Source organism: Oncorhynchus tshawytscha, linkage group LG28 (genome assembly GCF_018296145.1).
Source record: "Oncorhynchus tshawytscha isolate Ot180627B linkage group LG28, Otsh_v2.0, whole genome shotgun sequence".
Lineage (NCBI taxonomy): Eukaryota > Metazoa > Chordata > Actinopteri > Salmoniformes > Salmonidae > Oncorhynchus > Oncorhynchus tshawytscha.
This window is the reverse complement of record NC_056456.1, coordinates 34,545,787-34,556,315: the sequence shown is the minus strand read 5'-3', so window position 1 is coordinate 34,556,315 and position 10,529 is coordinate 34,545,787. Positions and strand designations below refer to the sequence as shown.

General features: G+C 43.2%; 1 protein-coding gene across 1 annotated transcript in view; it reads right to left on the bottom strand.

The window, feature by feature from the left end:
* Positions 1-6,919: 6,919 nt before the first annotated feature.
* The window catches only part of LOC112227164 (carboxyl-terminal PDZ ligand of neuronal nitric oxide synthase protein), a 31,340-nt gene continuing 27,730 nt past the window's right edge, over positions 6,920-10,529 (bottom strand). The window contains exons 9-10 of the mRNA XM_042308145.1: positions 8,980-9,148; positions 6,920-7,607 (exon numbers count right to left, since the gene is read on the bottom strand). Coding sequence (XP_042164079.1) covers positions 7,081-7,607; positions 8,980-9,148 — 696 coding nt within the window. The 3' untranslated portion in view covers positions 6,920-7,080. The remainder of the gene's footprint in view (positions 7,608-8,979; positions 9,149-10,529) is intronic.

Genomic DNA, 10,529 nt, shown 5'->3' with positions numbered 1-10,529 from the left:
TTCCAGTCTGTGCTAGTAAAACAGTCCTGTAGTTTAGCATCTGCTTCATCTGACCACTTTTCAGGAGGATAGAGTTATGGTCCGATTTGCCAAATGGAGGGTGAGGGAGATCTTTGTACGCATCTCTGTGTGCGGAGTAAATGCGATCTACAATGTTTTACCTCTTGTTGCACATTTAACCTGCTGATAGAAATGAGGTAAAACTGATTTAAGTTTCCCTGCATTAAAGTCATCCAGCGCCGCCTCTGGATGAGCGTTTTCCTGTTTGCTTATGGCGGAATACAGCTCATTGAGTGCGGTTTTAGTGCCAGCATCGGTCTGTGGTGGTATGTAGACAGCCATGAAAAATACGATGAAAACTCTAAGTAGATAGTGTGGTCTACAGCTTATCATGAGATACTCTACCTCAGGCAAGCAAAACCTTGACACTTCCTTAGATATCATGCACCAGCTGTTGTTCACATAAATGCATAGGCCCCCGCCCCGTGTCTTACCAAAGGCTGCTGTTCTGTCCTGCCGATAGAGTGCATAACCCGCCAGCTGTATGTTCTTAATCTCATCGTTCAGCCACGACTCGGTGTAACATAAGATATTACAGTTTTTAATGTCCCGTTGGTAGGATATACGTGCTTTCAGTTTGTCCCATTTATTTTCCAGCGATTGAACGTGTCAAGGATTTCCTCCTCTTCTTCCGAAGAGGAGAGGCGAAAAGGATCAGAGGACCAATATGCGGCGTGGTAAGTGTCCATGGTTCTTTTAATACGTAAACGTACACATGAACAACTGATTACAAAAACAAGAAACGTGAAAACCCAAAACAGCCCTATCTGGTGCAAAACACAGAGACAGGAACAATCACCCACAAACACACAGTGACACCCAGGCTACCTAAGTATGATTCTCAATCAGAGACAACTAATGACACCTGCCTCTGATTGAGAACCATACTAGGCCGAAACATAGAAATACCCAAATCATAGAAAAACAAACATAGACTGCCCACCCAACTCACGCCCTGACCATACTAAATAAATACAAAACAAAGGAAATAAAGGTCAGAACGTGACAGAACGTTAGCTAGCAGAACGGAAGGCAAGGGCAGATTAGCCAATCGTTGCCTGATCCTTGCAAGGCATCCTGATCTCTTTCCGCAAAACCTATGTTTCCTTTTCCAGTGAATCACAGAGATCTGGGTCTGGTCGGGTGTCTGTAGAATATCCCTTGCGTCCGAATCATTGATGAAGAACTCCTCATCCAGTTTGAGGTGAGTAATCCCAGTTCTGATGTCCAGAAGCTATTTTCGGTCATAAGAGATGGAAGCAGTACAAAACAAGTTACGAACAAGATAAAACGGTAGTCATATCCTCCGGCGCCATCTTCTACAAATTTGCTTGTGTGTGTGCTTGTGTATGTGTTTACATTTTACCTTTAGGGACTTCCACACAGAAACCTCTAGAATCTCTGAAAGGTTCCTCTCTCTCTCTCTCTCTCTCTCTCTCTCTCTCTCTCTCTCTCTCTCTCTCTCTCTCTCTCTCTCTCTCTCTCTCTCTCTCTCTCTCTCTCTCTCTCTCTTTCTCTCTCCCTCTCTGTCTCTCTTTCTCTCTCTCTCTCTCTCTCTCTCTCTCTCTGTGTCGTACTTAATCAGGGCGTATGACCAAAATGACAACAACAACAACGTACCAAACACCATGAGAAACCCCAGTTGTAGCTAACCTGTTTCAGCTTATTTTAATTTTTATTTAAAACGTATTTTAACTAGGCAAGTCAGTCAAGAATGCATTTTTACAATGACGGGCTACGCCGGCCAAACCCTAACAAATGTTGATGTGTTGTTACATTAACTGGTTAAAGACATTTTAGAAATGTTCAAATGTTACATGTTTTTAATCTGTTTATGTAGGCCAAATGAAGCCAAGAATATAGGATTTGTTGCACAAGAGTCACAACTATTTTCTTAATATTCATGTCACTATTGGCTGAAGCGCTGAAATATGTGATTTAGAAATGAGCGTTTGAATCAGCTTCAACAAGCTACAATCAGACAGTGAAACATACGCTCAAAATGATTTTGTAACTCTGATTATCAAGGCACAAGGCGAGACCCAGATGCAGACACAGGAGGCAGATGGTTGGAGTCGTACAATGTTTATTAATCCAAAGGGGTAGGCAAGAGAATGGTCATGGACAGACAAAAAGGTCAAAACCAGATCAGAGTCCAGGAGGTACAGAGTGGCAGACAGGCTCGTGGTCAATGCAGGCAGAATGGTCAGGCAGGCGGGTACTAAGTCCAGAAACAGGCAAGGGTCAAAACCGGGAGGACTAGAAAAAGGAGAATGCAAAAAGCAGGAGAACGGGGAAAACGCTGGTTGACTTGGAACATACAAGACGAACTGGCATAAATACACTGACACAGAGAGACAGGAAACACAGGAAACACAGAGATAAATACACTGACACAGAGAGACAGGAAACACAGGGATAAATACACTGGCACAGAGAGACAGGAAACACAGGGATAAATACACTGACACAGAGAGACAGGAAACACAGGGATAAATACACTGACACAGAGAGACAGGAAACACAGGGATGAATACACTGACACAGAGAGACAGGAAACACAGGGATAAATACACTGGGGAAAATAAGCGACACCTGGATGGGGTGGAGACAATGATGAGGACAGGTGAAACAGATCAGGGCGTGACACTGATGATGAGTCCATATTCAGCAAATGTGTTTTAGCATGTCCAACATGTATGTGCTGTACCGCGTTAGCTACCCAGAGTTAGGAAACAGCAATGTCAGTATTCTTGTCACATTGAGCTTAATGAATGCTCCCACAGGTGCTGATCCCATCCAAAGACCAGCGCTGTTGGGCTCTTGCTCTCCCAGTCAGACCAGCACCTTTCAAAATGCTCTCAACACAGTCCACTGTGTCCAGACAGCTAATGGCTATAAATACCGACAGAGAAAGACATTTTGAAAAGGTCAATGTTAGTTGGAGCACAGAAAGTCGTTACCAGAGAAGAGCCGGTGCGGAATATGATAAGAGGAGACATGGGTTCAAATAGTATTTGAAATCATTTCAAATACTTCAGCTGTGTTTGATTTGAGCTTGATTGAGTTTGCCTGTTGCAATGAAACTAATAGAACAGTCCCAAAAGTGCACCTGGCACTCCAGGCAGGTTAATGCGATTGCTCAAAGTATTTAAAAGATTTGACATACTATTTGAACCCCGGTCTGGATAAGCGCTTCACAGGAGGATGAGGCAAACTAATGATGCATCCCAAATGGCACACTATTCACTACGTAGTGCACGACTAGTGAATAGGGTGCCATTTTGGATGCATTCTAAAACAGCAGGCTATTTATCATTCCTTCACATGATCTAAAAGAGGAGATATATTGAACATGTCATTTGAGAAAGGGCATTTAATTCAACGAGGAGAGCGCCAGTGACATCACGTCAAAATAGTGCACTTCCACTTGTACACTTTCATATCAGAAAAGACATGATAGAGAGAGGGGGAGAGAGAGAAGGGAGAGAGAGAAGAGAGAGAGAAGAGAGGGGAGAGAGAGAAGAGAGAGAAGAGAGGGAAGAGAGAGAAGAGGGGGAAAGAGAAAAGAGAGGGGGAGAGAGAGAAGAAGGGGGAGAGAGTATGAGAGGGGAGAGAGAGAAGAGAGGGGAGAGAGAGAAGAGAGAGAAGAGAGGGAAGAGAGAGAAGAGGGGGAAAGAGAAAAGAGAGGGGGAGAGAGAGAAGAGGGGAGAGAGTATGAGAGGGGAGAGAGAGAAGAGAGGGGAGAGAGAGAAGAGGGGAGAGAGTATGAGAGGGGAGAGAGAGAAGAGAGGGGAGAGAGTAAAAGACAAGTAGAGAGGGCACCAGAGAAATATAAAGAGTGTGTGTGTATGTGTGTGGGGGGGAGAGCGAGAGAGTCAGAGAGCGAAAGAGAGTTAAACACGCACAAAAAAGTAAGAGAGTAGGAGAGAGAGAGAGAGATTTATCGATTTGGAGAGTGCTCAAAGACACGGCCCACCAATACATTGAGTCAGAGGCTTGGCGCCGAGTCAAAAAGTCCTGCTGTTTGACAGCTGGGCCATTACAATATGAAAGGGCTGTTGTGGTGCAGTACATTGACACGAGGGAATAGTGACAGCCATGTTGCAGAGAGTAGCACCTGCTAAATATGATGCTGTTTTTGCAACACACCTCTCCACTGCAAACAACATTTTGATTCGGGGACGACAGTCAGTAAACATCTTAAGACTAGTGAAATATTGAAATAGTGAATCCTAACATGCCTCGCCTTGGGAGAGAGAGAAAATAGCTATGTTGAGCTACTGTAGAAATAGGCGTAATAACATTTTGACTGCGTGATATTCAATTGGCTCAAAACCTCTCCTCTACATAGTAATAGATTATTGGCCTAAAACCTCTCCTCTACAGAGTAGTGATAGATTATTGGCCTAAAACCTCTCCTTTTTAAATTTGTTTATTTATCCTTTATTTTACCAGGTAAGTTGACTGAGAACACATTCTCATTTACAGCAACAACCTGGGAATAGTTACAGGGGGATGAATGAGCCAATTGTAAAATGGGGATTATTAGGTTTGAGGGTCAGATTGGGAATTTAGCCAGGACACCAGGGTTAACACCCCTACTCTTACGATAAGTGCCATGGGATCTTTAATGACCTCAGAGAGTCAGGACACCCGTTTAACATCCCATCCGAGAGATGGCACCCTACACAGGGTAGTGTCCCCAATCACTGCCCTGGGGCATTGGGATATTTTTTAGACCAGTGGAAAGAGTGCCTCCTACTGGCCCTCCAACACCACTTCCAGCAGCATCTGGTCTCCCATCCAAGGACTGATCAGGACCAACCCTGCTTAGCTTCAGAAGCAAGCCAGCAGTGGTATGCACTCCTCTACAGAGTAGTGATAGATTATTGGCCTAAAACCTCTCCTCTACAGAGTAGTGATAGATTATTGGCTCAAAACCTCTCCTCTACAGAGTAGTGATAGATTATTGGCTCCAAAGTCAATCTAAATCCTATCTTGGGAGAGATGGGAAACAGTGTAGCGATGGTGAGTTGAGCTGTTGACATTATGGTTAATAACATTTTGGTTGTGCTGTATGATATTCAGTTGGCACAAAAATGTATTGTACCGTAGTCTAGGGGAAAAGGATATATTGTATGTTGCAATGTGGTGGATAAAAACATGAATATAAACTGTTTTGAATCACTTGTCCATTGCAAATGAGATCCAGTCAAATGTACTGTAACACAGTGTTAGTACAGCAAGCGTTTGCAGTTCACAGTTCAAAACAATATCAAGTCTAGTTTAGTCCTTTTTAACCCATTAACCCATAACCCATAACCCATAACCAATACTGATGACTGGCCATGCTGGGGGGGTGTTTCACTGTTACACAATGGTCCAATAACACAGACCAGAGTCATATATTTAGATATATGATACAGACCAGAGTCATATATTTAGATATATGATACAGACCAGAGTCATATATTTAGATGGCTCTGACACAGACTACAACTACACTGCAATAAGCCCAGGGGAGTAGAAACAGCAGCAGAGGGTCAAGTGCTGAGACAAAATATATGAAAATATATAAACAAATGCAACAAACACATGTAAACAACTGCATCAAATATAAACAAATGTAACCAAATATAAACAAAAACGGCAAAAATAAACAAATAATAAAATATCCAACATATGTAAACAATGCAACAAAAAAAACATATTTAGCAAGTATAACAAATATAAACAAATATCAAATACATCTAAACAAATATCAAATCAATTTAAACACATATAAACAAATATCAAATAAATATAAACACATATCTAATAAATATAAACAAATATCTCATAAATATTAACTTCTTGGATATAGGGGGCGCTCTTTTAATTTATGGATAAAAAAACGTGCCCGTTTTAAGCGCAATATTTTGTCACGGAAAGATGCTCGGCTATGCATATAATTGACAGCTTTGGAAAGAAAACACTCTGACGTTTCCAAAACTGCAACGATATTATCTGTGAGTGCCACAGAACTCATGCTACAGGCGAAACCAAGATGAAACTTCAAACAGGAAATGAGCAGAATTTTTGACACTGTTTTCCATTGTCTCCTTATATGGCTGTGAATGCGCCAGGACTGAGCCTGCCCTTTCTGTCGTTTCTCCAAGGTGTTTGCAGCATTGTGACATATTTGTAGGCATATCATTGGAAGATTGGCCATAAGAGACTACATTTACCAGGGGTCCGCCCGGTGTCCTTTGTCTAAATTGGTGCGTAATCTACAAGCTGCACGCAGTCATCCAGTGATTGAGAGGAGATAGGAGGCTTCCACGAACGATATATCATGAAGAGATATGTGAAAAACACCTTGAGGATTGATTCTAAACAACGTTTACCATGTTTCAGTCGATATTATGGAGTTAATTTGGAAAAAGTTTTCGGAAAAACGTTTTGATGACTGAATTTTCGTTTTTTTATTTGGTAGCCAAACGTGACGCACTAGCTGTTAAAAATGCGGAGGTTGAGAAGCGATTTCTCCTAAACAAATAATCTTTCAGGAAAAACTGAGCATTTGCTATCTGACTGAGAGTCTCCTCATTGAAAACATCCAAAGTTCTTCAAAGGTAAATGATTTATTTGAATGCTTTTCTGGTTTTTGTGAAAATGTTGCCTGCTGATGCTAACGCTAAATGCTACGCTAGCTACGCTAGCTGTTACACAAATGCTTGTTTTGCTATGGTTGAGAAGCATATTTTGAAAATCTGAGATGACAGTGTTGTTAACAAAAGGCTAAGCTTGAGAGCTAGCATATTAATTTAATTTCATTTGCGATTTTCATGAATAGTTAACGTTGCGTTATGGTAATGAGCTTGAGGCTGTATTCACGATCCCGGATCCGGGATGGCTAGAATCAAGAGGAATATCAAACAAAAGTACTGTGAGCAGAGTTTGGAGGGAGGAGAACTGTCAACAACACTATAGCACTACTGTATATGCTATGACTGAGTGAAGCAGAGCTGTGGAGGGCTACACAGCCATCTCATCATCCAGACAGTCTGAAGGGCTCTCTGCGTTCAGCACGTTGAAGAGGCGTGCCGTGCCCTCAGGCCCCGCCCCCTCGCCCTGCCCCCAGCTGTCCCTGTCACTGCTCTCGTCCGTGTTGGACTCGTATTCCGAACCGATCCCCGACTCCCGGAACCGGAGGAGCTCCAGGGCTCCAAGGACCTCCTCTCCACCCACAGGGGAGTCCCCGTCTGGGCCGCCTGAGCTCGGACTCTCCCCCTCCTGGTCTTGGTTCTGGTGGGGCTCCTCTCCCCTGCGGCGGGGGAAGCGGAAGCACTCCAGCCTCACGGCACTGCCGCCAGGCCCCAGAGAGAGGCTCTCCGGGGCCCTGGTCCCTGGTGGAGAGGACCCTGTTAGGGTGGAGGCCCATGGGCCATTGTTGATCTGGGGCTGACCCTGCTGGGGGCCCATGGAGGTGGGGATGGTGGGGGCGTCATGCAGGGGGGGCTTGGCACGGAAGGTGATCTCCAGCAAACTGTCCTGGGAGCCCACTGTGGAGAAAACAGAGAAGAGAGAGAGTGAGATTAAAAGAGGGATAAACAATGAAAGATACAAATAAAATAAAGAAAGAGAATTAGTGGGAATGGAGGAAAGAAGATGAGTGGAGGGAATAGAGAGATGAGAGAGAGGAGGTGATTTGAGGGGATAATTGAGAGCGGAGATTATGATAAACTGGAAAGGGCAAGATGACAGGCAAGATAACAGGCAAGATGACAGGCAGGATGAGAGACAGGTAACAGGGAAGATGACAGGTAAGATGACAGACAAGAGGACAGGCATATAACAGGCAAGATGACAGGCAGGATGAGAGACAGGTAACAGGGAAGATGACAGGCAAGATGACAGGCAGGATGAGAGACAGGTAACAGGGAAGATGACAGGCAAGATGACAGACAAGAGGACAGGCAGATAACAGGCAAGATGACAAGCAAGATAACAGGCAAGATGACAGACAAGAGGACAGGCAGATAACAGGCAAGATGACAGGCAAGATGACAGACAAGAGGACAGACAAGAGGACAGGCAGATAACAGGCAAGATGACAGCGTTACTGATAAGCTGTTATGTCAATTCTGATGATTATTAAATACATGACAGTACAGAAAAAGGAGAAGAAAAGGATGAAAGATGAGAAGGGAGAGATGGGAAAATAAACAGGGATGAGAGGGGAGAGATGGGAAAATAAACAGGGATGAGAGGGGAGAGATGAGAAGAGAAAAGGGATGAGAGGGGAGAGATGGGAAAATAAACAGGGATGAGGGGGGAAAGATGAGAAGAGAAACAGGGATGAGAAGGGAGAGATGAGAAGAGAAACAGGGATGAGAGGGGAGAGATGAGAAACAGGGATGAGAGGGGAGAGATGAGAAGAGAAACAGGGATGAGAGGGGAGAGATGAGAAACAGGGATGAGAGGGGAGAGATGAGAAACAGGGATGAGAGGGGAGAGATGAGAAACAGGGATGAGAGGGGAGAGATGAGAAAAAGGGATGAGAGGGGAGAGATGAGAAGAGAAAAAGGGATGAGAGGGGAGAGATGAGAAACAGGGATGAGAGGGGAGAGAAGAGAAACAGGGATGAGAGGGGAGAGAGAAGAGAAGAGAAACAGGGATGAGAGGGGAGAGATGAGAAACAGGGATGAGAGGGGAGAGATGAGAAACAGGGATGAGAGGGGAGAGATGAGATGAGATGAGAAACAGGGATGAGAGGGGAGAGATGAGATGAGAAACAGGGATGAGAGGGGAGAGATGTCTGAAAGAGGGATGAGAGGGGAGAGATGTCTGAAAGAGGGATGAAGAGTGAGGGGGAGAAGAAGGAAAGCGAGGGATAAGAGAAGAGAGAATGGATAAAGAAGCAAAGCCAGTCACTGGAGCTGAGTCCTCCAGCAGCCTTGAGCTCCAGCTCCTGGATCTGTTTGACCAGTAGGGAGATGTGCTGCAGCAGGTCAGTGTTCTGCAGCAGGAGTCTCTGGACACGGGCCTGGGCGTCTGTCCTTGCACGCACCTCCACTGACAGCTGGTCCTGGAGCACACACGTCTAGGTAGACACACACCACACACACACTGGGAGGTGAGAGTGTAGACACACACCACACACACGTTTGCAGGGATGTAGATACTGTATGTAGATACTATATGTAGATACTATATGTAGATACTGTATGTAGATACTGTATGTAGATACTGTATGTAGATACTATATGTAGATACTATATGTAGATACTGTATGTAGATACTATATGTAGATACTGTATGTAGATACTATATGTAGATACTGTATGTAGATACTATATGTAGATACTGTATGTAGATACTATATGTAGATACTGTATGTAGATACTGTATGTAGATACTATATGTAGATACTGTATGTAGATACTATATGTAGATACTGTATGTAGATACTGTATGTAGATACTGTATGTAGATACTATATGTAGATACTGTATGTAGATACTATATGTAGATACTATATGTAGATACTGTATGTAGATACTATATGTAGATACTATATGTAGATACTATATGTAGATACTGTATGTAGATACTGTATGTAGATACTGTATGTAGATACTGTATGTAGATACTATATGTAGATACTATATGTAGATACTGTATGTAGATACTATATGTAGATACTGTATGTAGATACTGTATGTAGATACTGTATGTTCGTGTGCATGCTTACACACCAGGCGCATGCATGCAAAAATGCGAACACACACACACATTTGTGTATTATTATTTTTGTGAGGACACACACACACACACATGCACACAGTAAAACAATATAAATGAATATGCACTCATAGGTTATTAAACACACACACACAGAAATACCCCCAAATATCTAACAGAAATTCACAAACACACATCCACTGATCCAGGATCAAAGGGAATGTTTCTTCACTCCTCTGTCTCTGTTCGCTCAGCATTAAAAAGAATCCGTCGTTATAACCCAAAAACCAGCCCAAACCTCATTAGACCAAGCCATGTGAAGCCATGTGATTACAGGAATGACAAGAGAGAATGAGAAACAGACTAGAGAGTGTAGAGTGACAACGCTTGCTCGTTAGTCATAAGGAAAGTCTTGTTAGACCAGCAGAGCTGAGAGCGACCTTGGAGGAAGAGCACTGTCTTATCATTCTTTATAGCCCCAGCAGCAAAAGGCCTCTCCCTTGTTGAACCGTCAATCATTAGAGTGGTAGCTCAGGGTAGCAATTAAACAAAGTAAAACACTAATTGAACTACTGAAAAGTAACGTAAACATATTTGGGAAAATATGAACAAAAAAACTCAATACATAAAATGTCGTATTTATAATAAACACGTTACTGTTTATAGTGACGGTTCAGACACATTATGAAATAGCCACTTGTGCTCACCACAGAAAATGCTGTGGCTCAAGTTTAATAGTC